The sequence below is a fragment of the Lissotriton vulgaris genome, chromosome 3_1 (assembly GCF_964263255.1).
Source record: "Lissotriton vulgaris chromosome 3_1, aLisVul1.2, whole genome shotgun sequence".
NCBI classification, from domain to species: Eukaryota; Metazoa; Chordata; class Amphibia; order Caudata; family Salamandridae; genus Lissotriton; species Lissotriton vulgaris.
The window spans coordinates 335,799,906-335,824,641 of record NC_141689.1 but is presented as its reverse complement, the minus strand read 5'-3'; the positions used below and the strand labels follow the sequence as shown (position 1 = coordinate 335,824,641).

The 24,736-nt window shown below is 48.6% G+C and overlaps 1 protein-coding gene across 2 annotated transcripts in view; it reads right to left on the bottom strand.

Moving 5' to 3' along the window:
- Positions 1–24,736, bottom strand: part of NIPBL (NIPBL cohesin loading factor) — a 1,086,041-nt gene that overhangs the window by 884,359 nt on the left and 176,946 nt on the right. For both annotated transcript variants that reach the window (XM_086960544.1, XM_086960543.1), the window contains exons 7-8: positions 14,686–14,772; positions 13,248–13,473 (exon numbers count right to left, since the gene is read on the bottom strand). In XM_086960544.1, the coding sequence (XP_086816670.1) occupies positions 13,248–13,473; positions 14,686–14,772 (313 nt within the window). The remainder of the gene's footprint in view (positions 1–13,247; positions 13,474–14,685; positions 14,773–24,736) is intronic.

Sequence of the window (24,736 nt, the reverse complement as noted above, 5' to 3'; positions counted from 1 at the left end):
TTTTCTAAGCCAGATATAAAACAAAACAAGCATTTGCAATGCAATAGGTCTTGCATTTTGAGGAGTTTAAGCTATTGGCATTGTAAGTGACAATGCCTTATATTTATGTTTTTAAAACCAAAACATAAAAAAGGGCATTGTCATTTACAATGCTAATAGCTCAAACTCTCACAAATGCGAGACCTATTGCATTGCAAATGCTTGTTTACATACGCTATTTTTAACTCCTAGAACGACTCAAGTACAGTATTTGGTGCTATATAGGAATCAGTTGACAGGCAACCTTTGGTAGGTTTAATTATATATGTTCCCTTCTATCACCATCAGTCACCTGTCCCTGAAATGATCAGTCTGGGCGAGTGTGCCGGACCCCTTGAGGTGTTAAGGGCTCCTGTCACCACATATCGAGTGAGCCGATGGTTGGAGGTTAGGGGGTAGTGGGGGTAGGGCAGTGATTGTCGGTGTGCTGTCAATCCTTGTACACAGTAACCTGTGGGTTCCCCATAGCACGCTTAGCAAACGCTAGCTAAAAAAAAAAAAAAAAATACAAACACTCCCTCTGACAGGCCCCTATTTCTGGCTGCAGACCTGCATTACACTAACAGCTGGGTACCACGCTGCTTGCAAGATATAGTGCAAGTAGCAACCAGACACACGCCATACTAAGGGCTGTGCTACGCGCCCCCAAAGCACCTCTATGTGATCGTGCACACAGCAGCCGTCCACGCTATGCACGGATGACACTACTAGTCTGCAGACAGGAATATCCCATCTGGGCACCGTGTTGTCTGCATGCAAGCACGCAAATAGCACCCGGGAACAATAAACAGATGCTCGTGGCTTCTAGGCGGCGTGAAGCGCCCCACGACGCTTGCTCCGTGCTGCCTAGATATGTATCATGCCAACACACTGCATATCGAACCTTACACATACTACCTACTCTGGGCTGCAGACGTGTAACACCCAAACAGGGGACTGTGCCCGCCTGTACGCGATCGCACAAACAAAGCTTCCATACTATACGTGCAGAGGCCTCCTAGACCAGGCTGCAGATATGCCTGCAAGCTGAAACGCAAATGAAAACCTGGCACAGTCTAACCGCATCGACGTCTGTGGTGCAGACAAGCAGCAACCACCCGGGCACAATACTGTCTGTACATGAACATGCCAAGACCAGCCATTCGCACAATATCTCGAGACGTGTGGGTACAGACTGAAGAAACGCACAAGCCAATCGGGCGACAAAGCATCTGTGTGGACGAGGGAACAATTCACATTAGCTACCGAGTCTGGTAGAATGCAGTCAGACTTGGGTTCACGCATAAAAAAAGTTCCAAAGAGTCACATTGAGGATAGAAAATATTGTGCAGTGCGCCGCGCAGACACTACCACTATACAAACCAGAGTGCGCCAAGACATGCAACAATTCACTCTGTATAAGACGCCTGGTTACGTCACCTCAACCTGTGCTACAGGCCTGCACCAGCCACATCGCAGGCATCAAGGCGCTACCAATTATTTGAAGTAGTAAACATTAACATGCACACGACGAACATGGTGCAGTGCATCGCTTTTACCAGACAGTGCAGGTCTAACACGTACATAAAATGTGACTTAAGGCTAGTCGCGTAATGCAAAGTGATGCCCCCACACCCCCACAGATTGTGACGAGTCTCCCATACATTACAGATACATAGTGGTTCTGAGCTGGTAGTACCTGCCCGCAGGGGGCTCCGTTGCACCCCTGCACCCCACTGGGTACCCCAGGGAGTCCTGTGTATTCCCAACCGAAAGTCAGCGCCGCGCAGTGCCGAGCCTGGAGGCACTTCATGACAGTCACGTATATTCCCAGCATGCTGATTGGTATTCCGTGCCACGCTCTACTGTGGCTAAACATCGCCCAAACTCTGCCAGACACAGTAGATCCCGGCTAATCTCCCAGACACTGCAGAATGTGGTGCAGGGCAGGCACCTCCACACACAGCCAGTAAGTAAATACCGAAAAATGTTACCTAAACATTGCAAAACGCACCTCTTTCCTGAACAGTTCAGTTCTCAGGAGAGCATCGTTTGAAGAGACAGACAGACCCTCGTTGAATGTCAGAATTACCGTATCCTGCTCCTGTCAACTTGGATTCGTCAAGGTCAGCTTGAACTACAACTTAGCTGCCTGACCACTAACTAGAAACACGTGCAGTTGGCAAAGGAATGCACACGATATTTAACTAAACGGCCAGTAAGCCTCTTCCGAAGCCAGGATTAATGGCGAGAGCAGTTTAGCAGAGCACTCAAGTAAACAGAGATCTCCAGGAAAAGAAAACAAGCTACAGTGAAAGCGATCGCTATAGTAAAAAAAAAAAACGCCCTCGAGTGGCGCGCGCGCGCCACTGCGAGCATATGTCTTCAATTATGGAGCCAGTGTCTAGGCGGCATAATTGAAGACATATGGGCTTCGGTGCGCGTAACAGACACCAATAGGCCAGGCGGAGCTACGCAACCGCCCATTGGCTATTGCGTGTTCTGTTTTAAAAATACACTCCCACAAAGCCCAATCAAAACGAACCTAGGAAATAACAGGCATAAGCTGTGTGGAATTTCCAGGTCCATTTTTAAAACGCGTACATAAGGACTCTGGCTGCGCGAACACTGCTGCACAGTGTACGCTAGGCCGAGACCTAAAAAGGATGATTATGCAATAACATGGATAAAAAAACCTCTACAAACATGTTTTGATTTTTTTTTTTTAAAAGAAGAAAATAAAGGCGAGTAAGGCAATTTAAGAGAGAGGATGTGCTCTGATGGCTAGACTGCCGATTTTGGTGCTGGAAACCAGGGTTTGAGCCTCGGGTCGCGTCCACATCCTGTGATTCTGGGCAATTCATGTAACCTCCCCGTGCCTGAATGTTGTCTTGTGTAACAGAACCGGTGCTCATGTAAAGTGCTCCTACACCTTCGGGTCGAGTTCGCGCTATATAAATCTGCATTAAAAAAAAATACAAACGGGTGGGAAATTGAGATAAAACAATGAGGTATGGTAGCACACAGCACCCATATCTCTTTGTGCCCTGGCAGTTACAGTTGAAAAAGTTGTTTTAATGGCTTCTAGAAACTGAATCCTGGAGCAGTAAACTGGTATTTCTGGTTTTTATTGACAATGGAAACCTTTCCAAACATTCAACGTTCCATTTAATTTCCAGACAGGAACTTTTTACCTTTTATTCTACAAAGTATCTTTTCTTTTCGTAAAAAGCACTTCCTGTGGTAGAAAGAAGGATTGGTTGGATAATATCTACATCGTTTGTCTGAGAATCATGTTCTGAAGAAGTGGAACTACTACCAGAAAATGGCCAACAGGATTTGCTATTTCAGCTTGAAAATAGTTGTCATGACCCTTAGAAACCATATCTACCTAGCTGCGTGGCACGGTGTAGTTCAAGGCTTTGTGGTCTACATTATAACACCCAGACACTTCCACAGTAGGCTCAGATTATGGAACTGTAAAATCAGAGGAGCCAAGCCGTCAACACTTTGGGTCAGACAGATATATTTTATGCCTTAAATTGAGAGCATGTCTGGAGAGAGACTGACCGCTTGATCAATTTCTGCTCCATCAATACTACAGCTGAAAAAATAAACGCGAATAAACTGTACTTATTCAGAAAGAGGGAATTAAGACGCAAACCAACCAATGCCTTGAATTACCCAACCCATTAAAACCTTTATCAGTTCCTCTTAGCTCTCATTTATGAGATATGCCCAACTGTCTGCTTAGATCATCTGCTTAAACATCATGTTTGCTTAAATCATGACGCAATACAAAGCAAATCTCCTGCTGAAGGTAGTTTGTCCCACTATACTTGCTCAGGTAAAATATTGGTGTGGTGTCTGAACCTGTACAACATAGGTTTACTCCAGTATTGGAACTTTCATAGATTCCCATGATTTTATCATTCCCCCTCGTCGAAATGGAAGTCCCCGGTATACATAAAATAGCAATAGAAACCATTACCAACACAAACTAGGTTTAGGCAAATTTTTGTTTTGCAACCTATCCACCATTTTTTGCAAAAGAGACCAAACAAAGTGAACAACCAATCAGATTAGCCTGACCCCTTATAACCCTCCTGAGAGAAGCTCAGAACCTCGGATTTTCTACCACACGCTGTGCAAGGGAGTCCCCACTGAGCGCTGCTCAGTTATCTCCTGTTATCTTTTTTTCTACCGTTTTTTCCTAAAGACCTGCTTGGACTTCGTGTCAAGATGTCTGATAAGGAAAAGAAACTCTTTTTAAAGCCTGTGCAACTTGTGCTGAGAAGAGGTTGTATGTGGAGGACAAGCACAAGGATTGTATTTACTGTCTGTACCCAGACCATAAGGCAGCAAACTGTAAAATATGCCGCACTTTTTCTACAAAAACTCTGCAAGACCGTGAGGGGCATATTTTGACCTGGCTCCAGAAGCTTAAGTCAAGGAAGGAACCAGTTTCCAGTGACAGTGATGAAGCATCCTCTGCTACATCTTCCAGAAGGGCTGTAAAAAGGGGTAGAGCCTCTCCTTAACCATCTGAAGAGCGCCCTGGTAAGGCCTTAAAAAAGACCTCATTAATCTGAAGGGCGTAGTCCTGCCGATTCGCCCCAGAAGTAAAGGCGAGGGCAGGACTATCAAAAGGAGTGATATCTGAGCGGAAATCCAGCTGTGTTCCTCCAACTTCTCCTCCTGCGGTGCCAAAGACTTAAAAAAATCCCCCCTCACTGCCTTCTGAGGTGAAATCAGTGAAAGAAAGCTCACTGGTCAACGACGATGTCAACTACTCCGTCAACAAAATCATTCAAGGTACAGTCACAATCTTCCCCTTCAACTTTGGCTCCATCTAAGGGCTCGTCGACTGATTTCATCGTCTCCAGCAATGACTTCAGGTTTCCGCGCCAATGACTGATGCCGGTGGTGGCTGTGTCGTCCGTGATGGTGTTGATGACGTCGATGAGGATGTCGACGACTAGGTTGACGACTGCTACCACGTAGATGGTTGGGGGGTGACGACGGTCTCGACGACGGCTGGGGTGACGACTGTCTCGACGACGGCTAGGGTGACGACTGTCTCGACGACGGCTAGGGTGACGACTGTCTCGACGACGGCTAGGGTGACGACTGTCTCGACGACGGCTAGGGTGACGACTGTCTCGACGACGGCTAGGGTGACGACGGCTAGGGTGACGACGGTCTCGACGACGGCTAGGGTGACGACGGTCTCGACGACGGCTAGGGTGACGACGGTCTCGACGACGGGTAGGGTGACGACGGTCTCGACGACGGCTAGGGTGACGACGGTCTCGACGACGGCTAGGGTGACGACGGTCTCGACGACGGCTAGGGTGACGACGGTCTCGACGACGGCTAGGGTGACGACGGTCTCGACGACGGCTAGGGTGACGACGGTCTCGACGACGGCTAGGGTGACGACGGTCTCGACGACGGCTAGGGTGACGACTGTCTCGACGACGGCTAGGGTGACAACGGTCTCGACGACGGCTAGGGTGACGACGGTCTCGACGACGGCTAGGGTGACGACGGTCTCGACGACGGCTAGGGTGACGACGGTCTCGACGACGGCTAGGGTGACGACGGTCTCGACGACGGCTAGGGTGACGACGGTCTCGACGACGGCTAGGGTGACGACGGTCTCGACGACGGCTAGGTTGACGACGGTCTCGACGACGGCTAGGGTGACGACGGTCTCGACGACGGCTAGGGTGACGACGGTCTCGACGACGGCTGGGGTGACGACGGTCTCGACGACGGCTGGGGTGACGACGGTCTCGACGACGGCTGTGGTGACGACGGTCTCGACGACGGCTGGGGCGAGGACGGTCTCGACGACGGCTGGGGCGAGGACGGTCTCGACGACGGCTGGGGCGAGGACGGTCTCGACGACGGCTGGGGCGAGGACGGTCTCGACGACGGCGAGGACGGTCTCGACGACGGCTGGGGCGAGGACGGTCTCGACGACGGCTGGGGCGAGGACGGTCTCGACGACGGCTGGGGCGAGGACGGTCTCGACGACGGCTAGGGTGACTACTGTCTCGACGACGGCTAGGGTGACGACGGTCTCGACGACGGCTAGGGTGACGACGGTCTCGACGACGGCTAGGGTGACGACGGTCTCGACGACGGCTAGGGTGACGACGGTCTCGGCGACGACTGGGGCGAGGACGGTCTCGGCGACGACTGGGGCGAGGACGGTCTCGGCGACGACTGGGGCGAGGACGGTCTCGGCGACGAATGGGGCGACGACGGTCTTGACGACGACTGGGGCGACAACGGTCTCGACGACGACTGGGGCGACAACGGTCTGAATGCTTCAAGGAGCCTTACAAAAGATCCATAATGTATATTCCTATTGTTGGTCACGTCTGGGATGAAGTGCTGAAGTTGATGCGGAATCCAGAAACAGAAATTCCTGCGCAGCCTCGCCTTGAGAAAAAGTATAAGGCTCCGAATGATCGCCCTGCCTGCTTGGTTGGCCAGCCTAAACTAGACTGTCATCTCTCAGGCTGCCCAAAGAATGTCCAGGAATCCTTCTGCTCCCCTCATGACGCCTCCCGATAAAGAGGGCAGGCGCCTTGTTAACGTGGGCATGAGGTATTCCTGCATGTCCAGCCTGTTGGTAAGGTCTTCTAACGCCTTAGCAATACTTGGTCTCTACGATCGCCAAATGTGGTGCGACCTTTCCCCCCCCATCTCGACCAGGTGCCAGAGAATACGAAAAAAGAAGTGAGGAAGATTCTCCAAGAGGGAGCAGTAACATCTGTGGAAGTTATTGACTGTGCAATGGACATTGCAGTGACTGCATTCCACACCCTTGCGGGCGCTGCTGTCCGTCAACAAGGCTGGCTGAGGGCCACATGTTTTGTCCTGAGGTACAAAACAAGATCTAGGATCTTCCCTTTGGGAAGCATATTGATGATGCGCTTCAGGACATTAAAAAAAGGCACTGAAACAGCAAAATCCTTAGAGACTCTGCAGTACCGCAAAGTTTCCTTCCGTGGAGCCAGAGGTAGAGGTAATGCAACGTACAGGGGAGGATACCAGCAACAACGGTATTTCTCATATGGATCAACCTCGCAGTCTTACCGCCCGAATTACAACCAGCAGCAAAATCAATCCTCCTCTTTCTCTAGATCGGCCAACAGAGTAAGATAAGGGCGCCAGGTGAGGGACTCCTCTAAGCTTCGATAGCGGCTTGCTGGCTCTTTCTGTCCTTTCTCCTCCTGTATCATCAGTGGGAGGGTGAATATCAAATTACCTCCACAATTGGCAGCACATCACATCAGACCGTTGGGTGCTGAAGTTCATTAAATATGGCCATACTCTGGAATTTGTCCAAGCACCACCTACAAAACCCCCTCGTGCCACTATGTCAAAACATATTCGTCTTCTACAGTTGGAAGTCGATCAAATGCTACTCAAAGAAGCAATAGAAACAGAATCCTGTTCCGGATGACTTTAGAAAAGTGGCGTCCTATTTGATATTTGAGGGAGCTCAACACCTATTTCATCAAACAATCATTTCAAATGGTTTCTCTACAAGACATCCTTCGTCTTCTCAACTCAGGGGATTATATGGCCACACTGGATCTAGAGGAGGCTTATTTTCATGTACCCATCCATTCAGCCCACAGGAGGTTCCTTCGCTTCACAGTAGCCAACAGCCACTTTCAGTTCCAGGTCCTACCTTATGGACTCGGATTTGCTCCGCGGACCTGCTCCGGTAGCAGATTTTCTACAAAAACAACAGCATCAGGTCTTCTCTTCCCTGGACAACTGGTTGCTGAAGACTCCTACCAAGCACGCAGCAGAAGAATCAGTCATTGCGTGCACACGCCTGTTCAGCAATCTCGGGCTGACAACACAGAAAAGTCAATTCTCTGGCCATGGCCTGTCTGCTGTAAAAAAGACAGTCACTTTCAGTTCGCCACTACAAGTCCCTCCTAGGGTCCTTTTCCTCCTGCATTCCGCTGATCCCTCACTGCAAGTTGCGGATGCGTCCTCTCCGTTACCGTGGCCATGAGGGACGACTCATCTTGGTGGACGAATGAGGAAAACATTTCTCAGGGTCTTTCCTTCAAGATCACCCCTGCTCCTCAGAAAATAACTACGGACGCCTCGCTGGAGGGCTGGGGAGCAGTCTTGCAAGACCTTCATGTAAGCGGCCATAGGCTACCCGAACATAGTCTTCTATGTATCAATCTGCTGGAGCACAGAGCGATTCGCCTGGTCTTGCAGGCCGTTCTTCCGCGAGTACAGCAGTCTGCAGTTCTAATACGTACAGACAATACGACGGCCATGCATTATATAAACAAGGAAGGCGGCACCAGATCTCGACTTTTGTCACAAGAAGCCCAGACAATTTGGCAATGTGAATCCAGCAGGGGGTATCACTCAAGGCAGAGCACCTTCGAGGCATTCTCAACAAGACAGCGGACACGCTGAGCAGACTGAAATCTGTCAGTCACGAATGGGAACTCCACTCTGGAGAAGGTTGTTCAACGATGGAGCAGGCCTTCCATAGATCTCCGGGATCAATATGGAATGCGCTTTCGATGGCCTGGTCAGGCGCATTTGTTTACGCTTTTCCTTCCATTCCTCCAATTACCCAGGCTTGTCAGGAAGCCCAAAGCGGAACCTTGCAAGATGATTTTGATAGCTCCTGCGTGGCTCCAACAGTTTTGGTTCACAGAGCTGCATCTCCTCTCTGTGGACCTTCCAATTCCGTTGCAGCCGATTCCTTCGCTGCTGACAATGTCCCAGGGCCAAGTCTCAGCGATAGTACAAGCCAAAAGTACAAAGTCAAACCTATCGCTGAGTTTGACTAGGCACTTGACCTGAGAGCAAGCGTAACACTGTGCACCACTCAATTAAAAGACGTTAACTGCAATTTATAAGCATTGATAAATAGGTGTGCGCCTCCAATCCTTATTCTGCCAGGGCCAAGTCTGGCATCCAGATCCTCAATCTCTACAACTGTCGGCATGGCTCCTTGGCATCAAGTATTTATTGGTTTGACTCTTTTAAAAGAATGTAGAAAAGTTCTCTCTCAGGCACGAGCCCCAAGTACCAACAAGAAATAGAAGTAGAAGCGTCTCTGCATTTGGTGCCAGCAAAAGGGTATCCATCCTTTTTCTTCAGAACCACATGAAATTCTTCCTTATATTCTTTCATTAGCAAAATCAAGACTGGCTCACTCTTCCATCAAGGTGCATCTTGCCGCCATCTCTCGCTTCAGACGCACATTTTCAGGTCCCTCCCTCTGGTCAGCAAGGATAATTAAACAATTTCTCAAGGGGCTTTTCAGAGTTTTCCCACCAGTCAAGCCTCCTCCGCTTTGGCATCTTAACTTGGTTCTCGTCTAGCTCATGAAGCCTCCCTTCGAACCTATAGACCAGGCGGAGTAGAAATTCCTCTCCTGGAGGATTTGCTCTTCTACTAGCCTTGACTTCGGCTAGAAGAGTGCGGGAATTGCAGGCTCTCACCATTCAGGAACCCTTTTTTCAGTTCAAAAAGGGTACAGTGATACTACGTACCAACCCAAAGTTCATACCGAAAGTGCCTTCAGACTTTCATTTGAATGTGCCGGTCATACTCAAAACTTTCTTCCCTCAACCGACTACTCCCGCAGAAAATGCACTCCACTCACTGGACATTGAGGTGCTTAAAATTGTATCTCCAACGTATTAAGGACTTCAGGAAGTCTCCTCAACTATTTGTGTCCTTTAGTTACCTTCGTAATGGGTTTTCTCCTTCCCAAGCAGGGGATTGTTCGTTGGATTACCAGCGCTATCCAGTATTGTCACAGAGCAGCAGGTAAGCCCCTGTAAGGTCGGGTCCATGCTCACTCCACAAGGGCGATTTCTTCTTAGACAGCCCTCTTTGCCAGAGCTCTTATCCAGGAGATCTGCAGGGCTGCGACCTGGAGCAGTACTCATAAGAGTACAAGGCATTACTGTCTGGATTCTGCAACGCAGATAACAGCAATCGGCCAGGCAGTCCTGAGGGACCTCTTTCTGTAGTGGTGAGCTCCTTCCATGTTACTGTTTTTTCAGCTCTTGCACATTTTTGAACATCATGTGCTTATATTTTCTAAGGTTTCTAAGTATGTTGTTGACCATTGAAATTGTCATTATGGTGAATATGCTATTGCTTTGCTCTTGGTTTTATAATGGTCATGGTTCCAAAAATGTGCTGATAACTGCTAGCTACTCTGATACAAGCATGTGAATCTATGATAGTTCCAATACTGAAGTAAGAAAACAAGTTACTTACCTGTAACTTTGGTTCTCCAGTATTGGGAAACTTTCATAGCTTCCCATACGGCCCAGCCTCCTCCCCTGGGAAAGCTCAGCCTCTAGCACCTTCAGTACGGCTGCGGAAATTTGAGGCTCTGAGCTTCTCTCAGGAGGGTTCTAAGGGGCAGACTAATCTGATTGGTTGTTCACTTTGTTTGGTCTCTTTTGCAATTAGATATTCTCTGCAATGCTCCAATGTGGCACAAAATGTCACCATGGACCTGGGGGGTAACTCAAACACTCCCATGAAGTATCTTCCTCCTTCCATACCCCCAGATGTAAAACAATATGAAAAATTGCAGGTTACGGTGAGCCGAAAGCTAACCTGGAATCTAATTATGAGGTCTATGAGTCCACTCAGCAAACAGGAGGAGGGAGGACAGTGAGGAATATGTGGTAAGGGAATCCACCAGAAGGAGCATTATCAAAGATAAATAACTTGCTATTCTGATGGATACTTTCAACTGCAGAATCTTCACCTCAAGAATAGGTACCTTAGCATTACCATACGAATGTGGAGGGCTTGGATATTGGACTGATAACCTAGCCGGATAGAATAGGCAAAACTACCCCCACGCCCCCGTTGGACCCAGCTGTCATGGCAGTAGTGTTTCATGAACACACACACCCATGTCAGAGCTTAGTAAATGTCCAGAATCCTGCCTTATGGAAAGAGCCCGTACGACTTCAAGGGGTTGCTGCATGGTCAGTGCATGGCACATTTTAATGTAGAGGACTAAAAATCTGGACAAGGTCCTTTTCTGCACCTCTTTTCATGTCTTTGATGCAGAAAATCCTAAAATGAGCTGGTAATCAACACAACAGTCCATTATGCAGTCAATGTAAAAGCTCAATGTCCTTTTAGACTTTAGCCAAGGTTCATCCACTTTCTCCTTATACGATGGCAGTGTGATGGATTGAGCAATGTGGAAAAGCATCACATATTTTGTCAAGAGCACCCAAGTACTCCGCTCTAACTAATCAGGAAATAATTTTGAGGAGGGCAAGGAGTTGTTCAGAGAGCATAAACAATTCACTCATAGGTTTTGCAGAGGTGATAGCAATCGGGGAGATTGCTTTAAGCATCAGTAGTTGCACTAAATGCATCGGCTCGAAAGGAATGCACCTGACATAAGTTCACACTACGTTCAGATCTCACTGAGGTATTATGAATGGATTTGAGGAACTTGAGTCAGACTTGATATTTAAATAGAGACGCACCCAGGGAACCATTTACTAGGGACCTACTTGGGGTAGAATTACCAATCGGGGATTCGTTTTTAGGGAACAAGCACTGCCACAGGGGACCTGGTTGGCAGGGGCCCTGTGCTCTACAATCCATAAAAAATCAAAACCAGACAAAAAGTGGGAGCTAACCAGAGACACTTTCTCACAGGGGCAGAGTGAGAAATGTATTTGATCGAGGCCTTTCTGACAAGCTTTCAACCTGTATTGACCTTTCACATTCTTCTGCCTTGAAGGACTGTCATGGTAGAGTTTGAGCTGTCATAGCAACACAAGTTGTAAGAGTGGTGTGGTTGGCTCAGATGAATATTGTCCTTATTGCTTGAACATTTTGTTGGGTTTATTCCCTTCTTTGGCTAGGAGTTATCACCTGGTCTATGAAAATGCCTTAACGATGTCATTGTTTTTCATCACTTTTAGGGAGTTGACTAAGGTTGTTACAAAGCAATGTACTCTTGTGAATAGCATACACAGCCACATTTGTCCACCAGCTGCAGTAGTGGAGTATAGTGACCATTTTGAGCAAGCGTTTTAGAGTCTTCAATCACTATCTTTCCGCTTTTATACTCTGTAGGCAGATGATGCATTAGCATTTTTTTCTTTCACCTGCTCAGGACCGTAATGATAAAGTGCCTTACAATTTGCAGAATAATACACAGAAGGTGTATACTTCACTTTCTTACCACTACATCTTGTCGCTATCTTTGCCTAGTGGCAACCATGCAAAGCATGTACTTTTGTACAATATACCAAGGAAAAAATTGATAACAAATGCGGTTCCATGAACTCTATTATGAATTTAACAGCAAAGGATGCATGACATTAACTATGAAATCATATCAAAATATTAATAGCTGTGCAATTAACTTTTGGATTGGAGATCAACAGCTGATATTGAATTAACCTTTTGCAAGCTCATGACGAGCTGAGCTCGTCATGAGGCACGGTGCTCCGGTGCTCATGGCGAGCTCAGCTCGTCATGGGCCGTGGAACGCTCAGGTGCGGGGCGAATTCCCCTGCTGTGCTGAGCGTTCCACGGGAGCCAATGCACCTGTGACGAGCTGAGCTCGTCATGAGCACATGAGCACTGTAGCTCATGACGAGCTCAGCGGGTCATGAGCATGCGGGCGCTGTGCGCACGCCCCTCCCCCCCCCCAGCACAGCGGGGGAATTACCCCCGCAGCGAAGGGGTTAAAAAGGAAAATATGTAAATCGTAAACAATAGAAGAAAAATAGACAGGCAGTTCCACAGAAAATTACTCTGAACACGTTGCAAATTTTAAATATTCTGTGGGAACCGGTATACTAAGTATATTTAGCAAAAAAAAGGTAGAAGAATAGAACACTGAGTTAATGTTGCCATCCATAATGGACAAGTGTAAAATGATGCTTTCACATTTTAGAACGACAAATATACCATCGCGAGCATGAATGAACATTCGATGAGTAAGAGTAAAGAATATAAACAATAGCAGGACCTTGAGAAGAAAACAATTCATACATTTCTGGAGCCGTAACACCCTTAAATGGCACCGGTGTGGTGAACTCACGGCTTGCAGCAATAAATCAACCACAGAAACAAAGGCTTACAAAGCCATAGACAAAATGCAATAAATCTCTATTCAGTCAAACATCTATGCTTTTAAACTTTTTACTAACCATGTTGGTCTACTCTGTAGACAGGGTCATACTGTGGATAAAGAGTATTTTGCAAATGAAATTTTGTGTATTGAATTATCCTTTCGATCACATCCTCTATGTATACTGCTTTTGGCATGTTGGGCGAGGTCATTATGTTAATTGCTGTAAGACAGGCATCTGCAGATTTTGTAACTCTCTCCATGATCAGATCGCGCCATAATTTATCTTCATCTTCGCTGTCATTCTGGAAGTAAAATACAAAAATAAATACTTCGCACCATATCTCTAAGTAATTTCATTCTTCACTGAATTCATGAAAAAGCTGCATATCAAAGTCTTAGCGTGGCATTCCAAAATACGTTATAGGAACTCTTTATAAAAAGAGAAGTATGACTAAGACTAGCATATTACCTACCCTATTGGCACTCAGATCTATGATGAGGTTATCAACTTTTTGGGTCATTCAGCAGCCTCTTGAGCATTTCTACAACCTACCTAATATTCTACTTGGTGCTACACCTTCAGGTTTGCAGAGTACTATCATGCTAGCATTCTTTCCAAGTACCCATACTCCCCAATGCTCTGAGGCACTTGAGTGGTTAGGATTGCTTCACAAGCCCAGCAAATAAATAGCACAGTACTTTCATTTTTTCTTAATTTGTTTAAAAAGGATCAACATTTTAACAGCTTTAAATGTACAAAAGCTAAGTAACTTTATAAAAAAGAATGCTAGTTTTCCAGAGGGATCCGTTTTTAAACAAATGTAATAATTTAATTAGAAACTATTTAAAGAATGTAGCAAACAAACATATGCCAAACTACAGGTAAAGTTGGTTTTATAACAGATAGGTTTAAAAAATGTATAAAAATTGTTCTGGGATTAAGCAATGAGGTGGAGTGATTCAGAATTGAATTCAATCAATTAAGATTCCAAGTGGTAGGACAACAATTAAACATTTGTTTGACTTCCTTTAGTTCAACTTTGCCACTGAACAGCCAGATTATAAAGAATTGCAAGGAACATTATACCAGTCTACGCTTCATATTAACATGAATGCAAGCTCCTTTGGATGATCACTTTCGAAATTAATTATACAGTGAATCTATAAAACTTTCAACATATGAAATTACATCAGCATTGTATCTGATGGGATGGCAAAAACACAAGGACCAATGCAGAGTATGATAGAGTAAAATAATGTTAACATAAAAGAACACTAAGAAACAGAAAAGGTAAGAAGCAGAAAAGAGCCAGGACTAGAATAATGTACGAGTACAACAAATTGGGCTAAAGAAAACAAAATAGAGGAGTGCATAAACAGAATTCAAGGCAAAGCCAATATAAAGACAAAGAAGACGCAGTTAAGGTAGAGTAACTAGAGAGGCGCACAGCATGAGTGGGGAAATAAACAGTAGCAGTTTGTATATAAAATTCAGCCGGAACATTTTAACTTGCATTGTTTAGCAACGTTGAAAGCTTCGCTCCATCTTGAATATTTTTCTCCAAGATGCTAAGCACTTTCACCATTTTCTCTGTTGGAAGCTGTGAAATAAATAAAAACGATTACTTAGTAGCAGTTATAGAAATTATTAACTTCTGAGTATTTGCATAACTAAAAATGTTTGAATGCAAAAATCAAATTCATAAGAGATTTAACAAATTAGGGACAATAAAGAAAATATTCATTTTTCTTTAACCCATTGACCGCGGCGCGAATTCCGCCGCAGGTGAATTAATGAGTGGGCATGTTTTGGAAGGCCCCTGGCCGTCCTCTGCACACGCCCACTGTGATGTTGGGCGGCCGGGGGCCATCCAACGCATCGAAAGGGTTAATTGATACACTGGATAGAATATGTCTAACCAACTGTGTGATTGCAGTTCACCTAAAGACAAGTGTATTTTGAGGATAGATAATTCTGGCTATACTCTAATAAGCACAACTTTTCTGATTCCCTTTTTCTCAGATTTTAAAGTTGAAATAAAATATAACCAATAAGCAGGTACTACCTGGGAAAAGAAAACAAAAAACTGTTTCAGCTAGAAAGGTTTTGAAGCTTGAAGTTTCTTCTAGATCAATATGCTGTATGAAAGAACTCTTTTTGGCATGGTTACCCCCACTTTTTGGATGACTCTGATGCATCTTTGCCTTAGTGTGTACTAGGTTCCAGCCAACCAGGTTCGCAGTGGCTGTGTGTAGGAAGCTGGCTCTGTATATACTATACCAAAGTGAGTTATAGTGTGCACAGAGTCCAGTGGAACCCCAAAGGTAGGCAGAGATAAAAGTAGATAGCACCTTACTCTCTATTTGTGTTAGTGCGGTCAAGCAGTAAGGCTGTATCAGAGGTTAAGGGTAGTTTGTTCTACACACTCAATCAGCAAATGATATCCCACACTCAAAGACTGAACTTCAGACCAATTGGTTTAGTATAAAAATATTCTTTTAGTTATTTTATTTTCTAGAACCAAGCAAGCCTGGCACAGGTAAGTAATAAGTACTTTATAGTAATTATGAACTTAGTAAACAGTTTGAATTGAAATTGTAAGTGCACTTTGATGTGATTACATTAGAGCTACTAGTAATGTAATGCTATTGAAATACTGTACGTATATTTTGTATTGTTTTTTTAGTAGAAAGTCAAGTATATTACTTTACAGATTACTTTTCCTACACAGCACAGGATAGGTGGCTACTGCACTGGGACATTTCCTGTAAACAGATAAGTACAAGCGTTTTTTTATTTAGGTACAGTTTTGAAGGGTTTCTTAGATTTTCAAACTCCCATTTGTACAAAGGTAAGTGCATGGCTGTGGAAGTTGGTATTCTGGGGTTAGACTCTGGGGTCCCCCAGGGTCAAGGATGCACTCATTACACCTAAGCAGCACTAGGGCAGCCGGGTGCTGAGGCCCAATGTTATTCATTGGGGAATAGGTTGCATTCAGTTGGTGGCTGCTTACTAGCAGGCCACTGGGTTGTGGGAGCAAAGCTCCTGGACTTCTCAGGGCAAATGGGGGTTCAAGCCAGCACAAAAGTTGCATCAGCAGCAGCTTTGGGGCGGGCGGGTGCAGAGTGCTGTTTTGGTGTCGGGCACCCTGTAGCTTTCAATGGGCAGTCTCCAGTTTGCAAACACTGCCGGCTCGGAGACAAAGGTCTTCTGGGTGCAGCCAAAACTTGGCCAATCAGTCCAGAAAAGGTTCTCCAGAGCTCCTGAGCAGCAGTCCACCATGGGCTGACCCCTGCCGGACTCCACGTTGAAGTGTGCAGCTTCTGCACAACAACCCTCCGCCCCCTATCCACGACCTGCACAGGTAACCTGCTTCCCAAAGCCAAAGCCCCTGGGCCTTGGGGAGATCAACAGACACTCAAGTAAATCCAAATTTACCTGTGCAGATGTAGGTCTCCTTCGATTGGCCTCCTGACTTAAGCCTGCAGCCTTTCTCCAACTACAAGAGTCCCGATTTAGTTTTCATTTGGCACCCGGTGCTGTGTTGGCCCTCTGCACCAAGCTGCCTTCTGCAGCTGGAGGTGTAAGTTTGGTGCTGCATTGTGACCCCTCTGTGTTTACCTCAACCCGCAGAGACTGGGCTACCAAACCGTACCTATAAGTGGCACCACTTGCCCCTTTCTCCATTGGATAACATTGGCACCAGAGACAGCTACTTGTCAGCAGGAGTTCTCTTCCCCCAGCTCTCTCCCTTGAAGACTTTGCTGCCAACTCTCGGCACCCTCTTCATAGAGGGGCAGGGGGGCTAAGCCGCAGTTGCCGAAGACTTTGCATTGTACCTGCACCCCTGTGACTTCCGCGTCAGGCCTGTTGGTACTCGTGCCCATATTGGCGCATTCCCTCGGAACGGCACATTCCCCCAGTCCCGCTACAGCACAGGAGATCCCCAGACCCATGAGAGATGAAGGGAAGAGGGCCACACGAGTCTGAGGAGCCCTAACTGACGGGCCATTATCGACTTTGGTTTTCACGCCAGGAGGGCCCCGGTTCTGTGTACTTGTGAGGCGGAGTTTCCTGGCCACACACTTTCAGTGTGTACCACCCGGGGCGTTCACCAGGTCAGGGGTCTGGTGAGTCCAGTGCCGTTAGGGTGCCCACTTGGCTGACTTCTCCAGGCAGCAGAAGTGGTCGAGTTAGGTCTGGTGCGGCTTGGAGTCCGGGAGGTCAGAATCCGTGAAGCCTGGCCTGAGACCCTGCCCCAGCAAAGATCGGGCAGCTGTCACAACGCACTAGGCTCCAGTTCTGAGGACTACCACTGTGAGAATCCGAGTTGGCAGCGCTGCATAAGATAGCGTGGGACTACCTTTCACCTGTGCACTGTTCTTCGATCCCTGCATCCACCTCCTTTTCATAATGGGCAAAGATAAGTCAGGAGCAGCCGTCTCTAAGCAGCGTACTTTGGACCAATACACTGCTACATGTCCTGGAGGACAGGGAACCCGAGGTCCGTCCTCGGACAATGCCACCCTGTTGGTAGCTATTACTCAGTCACGGGCCGCGCTTGGCAGATGGGCCACTCTCTATGTGGGCCTCAGTGTCCCTGAAGTCCAGCGACATGCAGGTCGGTCATCCTTGGCGTTTGTGTCCGGACTGGACAAAAACCTTGGCTGCTGCAAGGGACCCGGTACTCACAGTACTGGTGTATTGCGACTCTGGTCAGTCCTGGCGTCCCCACACTTGGAGGGAGGACAGATCTGACCTGTGTAGGAAGTTCACTCTGTATGTACTATACCAAAGTAAGGTATAGTGTGCACAGAGTCCAGTGGATCCCCAAAAAAAGGCAGATGCTAAAGTAGATAATACCTTACACTCCATAAGTGTTAGTGTGGCTGAGCAGTTAAACATTTATTGAATCCACTCAGGCAAGAAATGGTGTCAGATACTAAACCCCTTCGGTACTCATGACGGAATGGTACCGTCATGAGCACCAGTGCTCAAGTGCTCATGATGGAACCATTCCGTCATGAGGACATGGGCACGAAACCAAATTGCTGCAATCAGCAGAGGGATTTACCAGAAGGGCGATCCCCTAGGAGGGATCCACCCACTAGCTACCAGGGAGGTGGGCAAGGGCCTTTGTTCCCCCCCATTTAATATTGCCAGACAGTCTTTCTGCCACCCCGGGGGGACAGTAGCCACCAATCTGCCCCCCAGGGGAGGGCAGGAAGCACCCTACATGTCGGGGATTTAGAATCCCAATGATGCTGGAAGAAAAGGACACAAATTTGGCATGGATACCTTATGTGTGTATTTAGAGGGCGTTTTAGGGGTCTCTAGGTCAGGAGCCAATGGGCTACTGAACTTTGAGTGACTACACCCTTGGTGGGCTCACTCCACGTGGGGGAGTGGGTACAATCCGTAACACTGACTGGAGAGTGCTGCCACCTGCAAGATGGTGGGCACTAAAGAGTGGACTTCAACTCGCCTCCCCCACCTGAGGGGTGGGGTTGGTAGAGGTGGGCACACCAAATGGGCTATTCTAATTTTTACTGCCTGTCTTTCTGTCGAAATGGATGGGAGGTAGAAGCGGGCATGCTCCTGATTGCAGGAGAGGCTAGGGTTCACGTTACAAAGGCGGCAAGACCATTGAAGCTCCCCTGGCACAGATGGGTCTTCCTGACCTGGGGGAGGTGGGAATATTTCTGCCCAGGAACGGCTTTGTGTCTGGGCTCAGGGAGTGATGCCCCCCAATCCCCATCATACACACACACACACACACACACACCCTCCAGGGTTCCAGAAACTAGTCTTGTGGTGACAGGCTGGTGTGTACTAGTCAACGAACCCACCAGAGGCTGGTTGTTTTTCAGGGGCCATCTCTAAGATGCCCTCTAAGTGCATGGTATAATAAATCCCACACTGGCATCAGTGTGTGTTTATTATGATGAGAAGTTTGATATCAACCTTCACAGAATTCAGTAAAGCCATTGTGGTGCTGTGGAGTTCGTAATGACAAACTCCGAGACCATATACTCTTTATAGCTTTTATGCACTTACAATGTCTTAGAATGCACTTAGACACTGTAGGGGTACAGTGTTCATGCAACTGTACCCTCACCAGTGGTGAAGTGAACCCAGCCAGTGGGGTGTCTTACCAATACCATAGGCAGTGGGTTGCTGGTATGGCACAAAGGTATGTGTATGGTTTCTGGGGGTAGCAGGATGCACACCATAACTTTCTCCATTTTATTATGTACTATTTGTGAGAAAGTACCATCTTTCTTGCATTGGTATGTCCCCACTTTTTTCTGACTGTTGATGTGCTTTGACTGAGTGTGCCCTGGGCTCCTGCCAACCAGGTACCCAGGGCCTGTGTTCCTTCCCTAAAAACTGCGTTGAACCAAAACCCAATTGGCATCTCTGGCCACCTATCAGCCCCTAGTAAATGGTACCCTAGGTACCCAGGGCATGGTGACCAGAGAAGAAACCTAAGGGCTGCCGCACTTATTGCGCCACCCTTAGGGGCCCTGTATCTGGATAACCACACACCGCCTTTGGCAGAGTGAGTGCCTAGGTACAGAACTTAACAAAGAGTCGACATGGCACACATCCCTGTATGCCATGCCCACAATCCCACTGCCCTGGCATACATCAGTCACCCCTCTAGCTGGGTGCCCTATGCCAGTGGTGTGGGCCCAGGTGCATAAGCCCTGTGCCCCTACAGTACCCAGGCCCATTCCTGGGCACTCTAAGTGGAGTGATGCCATTAAGAGTATATGGTGCTGGGAGGATGTCATTACGAACTCCACAGTACCATAATGGCTACACTGAAGACTGACAAGTTTGGTACAAAACTTCTCAGCACATTAAACCCGCACTGATGCCAGTGTGAGATATAATGTGAAATGCACCAGAGGGCATCTTAGAGATGCCCCCTGTAAAACCTAACCTACAATCCACGTGTGGCAGCAGAGGCTGCCACACAGCAGACATGTTGCTGGACCCCTGAGTAGGAGAGCCCCCGATCTCCTGGGCCTGCAACAATGCACATCCTGGGCGAGGTGCTAGGTCTCCCCCCCAGGATGGGCAAGGGGGAAGCTTCAAAGGTATGCCGCCTCTGTGAGCTTCTCCAGACCATTTGCTATACCCAGCAGCCAGCCCCCACCAGTCCCGCCCCCCACTCTGGCGGGAAGACTGGCGGGAAAAACTACATCAGGAAGGGGGGGGGGGGGGGGGGGGCAGCCTGTGCCAACCCCACCCCTCAGGTGGGGGAGACTAGGTGAAGCACGACCCCGGGCTCCGGCCATCTTGAAGATGGGGAGCCCTGCCCAATCAGAGCTAGGCTCCTGCCCCCCCTTCCACAGGAGAGGAGAATGCTACGAGGTGTACTCACCCCAGGGCAGGGACCCATTAGTCCCGGTCATTGCCCTACCTGTAACGCCCCTGAATTCAGTATTTAGGGGCTCCCTGAACCTTCCTTCCTCAGATCCCAATACGAAAAGTAGTAAGAAGATCAAGAAGAAGACCATCCGCGGTGCAGCTGCTAACAACAGGACGACAACAACCGACTTGGCCCCAGCCCTACCGGCCTGTCAATCTTGGAACCTGCTCCTGCTTAATCCCGGCGACCCCTGCGGACAGCAACTTTGGGACCCCCGGAGGACCTGCATGCCTTGACCCTCTTGAAGACTGGGACTCCCATAAGCAGAGACTCTGCCCCAACTTACCTCTCGAAGTGGTCGCACCTGAAGAATCACCGTCCCAGAGTCTGCAGCCTTTGTTCCCTTTTTAGGTCTCGCCTGGACATCGCATCCGAAGGATGCGTCCAGGCTGGAGACTTATAGTCGTCTGACACGGGGGAATGAGGGACACAAAACTGTGACGAGCGGCTGGATTGAGCTGCGTGCACGCGCGTCAACATTCACGCATGCGCACATCACAGCCACACGCATACACAGCACTCACGCATGCGCACATACACACGCATACACAGGCACACCCCCGTCACCTACACGCATTCACAGAGACCCCTCCACACACACCAGCCCCTCTCCTCTCGGCTCCACACACACGCACACGCATTTACACTTACACAGACACGCAGGCACCCAGACAGGCAACCCCCCACCCCCCGTCACACACACGCATACACACAGACTCCAGGACACATACACATACACACACACATGCACGCTCACACACATACACAGTCCGCCGCCGCGCGCGCACACAGATGCCCCCCCCCCGCCCCCCCCAACAAGGCGAAGCCCCACTCACCGGCATCCTCAGTGCAGCGGCTCCCACCGGCAGCAAGACTCTTCTTCCCTTCTTTGGCACCGGGGCGCAGGGTAGGCTCCTGCCTGCTCCGGTGCGCCAAACAATCGCGGCTCTTCCGTGGGAGGCGGGGTAGGCTCCCGCCCTCCTACTTCCGGTTGTCCCGCCCGGCCTGCCTGACTTCCTGTTCGCAGGCCGGCGCAAAACGAAAGCGGGAGTCCGCCGTAATTGCTTACCTTAGGGCATAGCTTTCCAAACTATGTGTCGCGACACGGTACTGTGTCGCCTGACATGTATGGGTGTGTCGCGCAACGGGGCTCTAATCAAGCATGTCCTTCTATCTGTCTGTCTGTTTAAAACTTAAGACTTAAAGATTTAAGACAGACATACTTTATCGTGCATCAGTGAGGCTGAGGCAGAAAAGGAGCGTGTGTGCGCGGCGGTTTCCTTTGCCGCGCGCGTTGATTGGTGAATGCGCAGTGAGTATTTTTTATAAAACTGTAAAATACTTGAATCAAATGCGCATCACGACGTCTGCGCATGTCCGTGACTTGGTATGATACAAGGAGGCAGGAGAGGAGAGTGTGCGAGCGGCCGGTTTCCTTTGCCGTGCATGTTGTTTTGCCAAGCGTGTTGTTCGTTGAGGGTGGAATGCGCAGTGAGTTTTTTATGAGAAAATTATTAGGTACAATTGCACGGACTTGATTCCTGGAGTACACCCTGTCCACGCACAGAGGACTCCTGAGCCGTGGATGGATCTGGTTTCCTAGGCGACCTATGGCCGGGTTGTGTGCCTGGCACTCTCCATCAAGTCTTCGTCTGATCTGTTTTGATAAGGACGGGTCGGGTGGGTTCGTTGTTATGGGTGATTGATTTTTTTTTTTGTAAGTACATTCCTCCAAGATACAGTGAAGCGTTTAGTACTTTGGTATTGCGGGTACATTTTGTCTCTTACCTCGTAGCTTCTAATCTACGGCCATTTGCTGTTGCAGGAACATATCATTTTGCCATTTTGTTCAGACATTGACCAAGCTTAGCTCCTCTGACATAAACCAGTGCAGCAGAAAGAGGTACCGTTTTATGCCACAACAGAACAGTAATGAATGAGTGCAGAGTGAGTGCAGAGTGACAGTGAGTGCAGAGTGCATGCAGTGAGTGCAGAGTGACAGTGAGTGCAGAGTGCATGCAGAGTGACAGTGAGTGCAGAGTGACAGTGAGTGCAGAGTGACAGTGAGTGCAGAGTGACAGTGAGTGCAGAGTGACAGTGAGTGCAGAGTGGAGTGCAGAGTGACTGCAGAGTGACAGTGAGTGCAGAGTGCATGCAGTGAGGCAGAGTGACAGTGAGTGCAGAGTGCATGCAGAGTGACAGTGAGTGCAGAGTGACAGTGAGTGCAGAGTGACAGTGAGTGCAGAGTGACAGTGAGTGCAGAGTGCATGTGACAGTGAGTGCAGAGTGACAGTGAGTGCAGAGTGACAGTGAGTGCAGAGTGACAGTGAGTGCAGAGTGACAGTGAGTGCAGAGTGACAGTGAGTGCAGAGTGAGTGCAGAGTGAGTGCAGAGTGACAGTGAGTGCAGAGTGATGCAGTGAGTGCAGAGTGACAGTGAGTGCAGAGTGACAGTGAGTGCAGAGTGACAGTGAGTGCAGAGTGACAGTGAGTGCAGAGTGACAGTGAGTGCAGAGTGACAGTGAGTGCAGAGTGACAGTGAGTGCAGAGTGACAGTGAGTGCAGAGTGACAGTGAGTGCAGAGTGACATGTGAGTGCAGAGTGACAGTGAGTGCAGAGGACAGTTGAGTGCAGAGTGACAGTGAGTGCAGAGTGACAGTGAGTGCAGAGTGACAGTGAGTGCAGAGTGACAGTGAGTGCAGAGTGACAGTGAGTGCAGAGTGACAGTGAGTGCAGAGTGACAGTGAGTGCAGAGTGACAGTGAGTGCAGAGTGACAGTGAGTGCAGAGTGACAGTGAGTGCAGAGTGACAGTGAGTGCAGAGTGACAGTGAGTGCAGAGTGACAGTGAGTGCAGAGTGACAGTGAGTGCAGAGTGACAGTGAGTGCAGAGTGACAGTGAGTGCAGAGTGACAGTGAGTGCAGAGTGACAGTGAGTGCAGAGTGACAGTGAGTGCAGAGTGACAGTGAGTGCGGAGTGACAGTGAGTGCAGAGTGACAGTGAGTGCAGAGTGACAGTGAGTGCAGAGTGACAGTGAGTGCAGAGTGACAGTGAGTGCAGAGTGACAGTGAGTGCAGAGTGACAGTGAGTGCAGAGTGACAGTGAGTGCAGAGTGACAGTGAGTGCAGAGTGACAGTGAGTGCAGAGTGACAGTGAGTGCAGAGTGACAGTGAGTGCAGAGTGACAGTGAGTGCAGAGTGACAGTGAGTGCAGAGTGACAGTGAGTGCAGAGTGACAGTGAGTGCAGAGTGACAGTGAGTGCAGAGTGACAGTGAGTGCAGAGTGACAGTGAGTGCAGAGTGACAGTGAGTGCAGAGTGACAGTGAGTGCAGAGTGACAGTGAGTGCAGAGTGACAGTGAGTGCAGAGTGACAGTGAGTGCAGAGTGACAGTGAGTGCAGAGTGACAGTGAGTGCAGAGTGACAGTGAGTGCAGAGTGACAGTGAGTGCAGAGTGACAGTGAGTGCAGAGTGACAGTGAGTGCAGAGTGACAGTGAGTGCAGAGTGCGTGCAGAGTGACAGTGAGTGCAGAGTGACAGTGAGTGCAGAGTGAGTGCAGAGTGACAGTGAGTGCAGAGTGACAGTGAGTGCAGAGTGACAGTGAGTGCAGAGTGACAGTGAGTGCAGAGTGACAGTGAGTGCAGAGTGAGTGCAGAGTGACAGTGAGTGCAGAGTGACAGTGAGTGCAGAGTGACAGTGAGTGCAGAGTGACAGTGAGTGCAGAGTGACAGTGAGTGCAGAGTGACAGTGAGTGCAGAGTGACAGTGAGTGCGGAGTGACAGTGAGTGCAGAGTGACAGTGAGTGCAGAGTGACAGTGAGTGCAGAGTGACAGTGAGTGCAGAGTGACAGTGAGTGCAGAGTGACTGCAGAGTGCAGAGTGAGTGCAGAGTGACAGTGAGTGCAGAGTGACAGTGAGTGCAGAGTGACAGTGAGTGCAGAGTGAGTGCAGAGTGACAGTGAGTGCAGAGTGACAGTGAGTGCAGAGTGACAGTGAGTGCAGAGTGACAGTGAGTGCAGAGTGACAGTGAGTGCAGAGTGAGTGCAGAGTGACAGTGAGTGCAGAGTGACAGTGAGTGCAGAGTGACAGTGAGTGCAGAGTGACAGTGAGTGCAGAGTGAGTGCAGA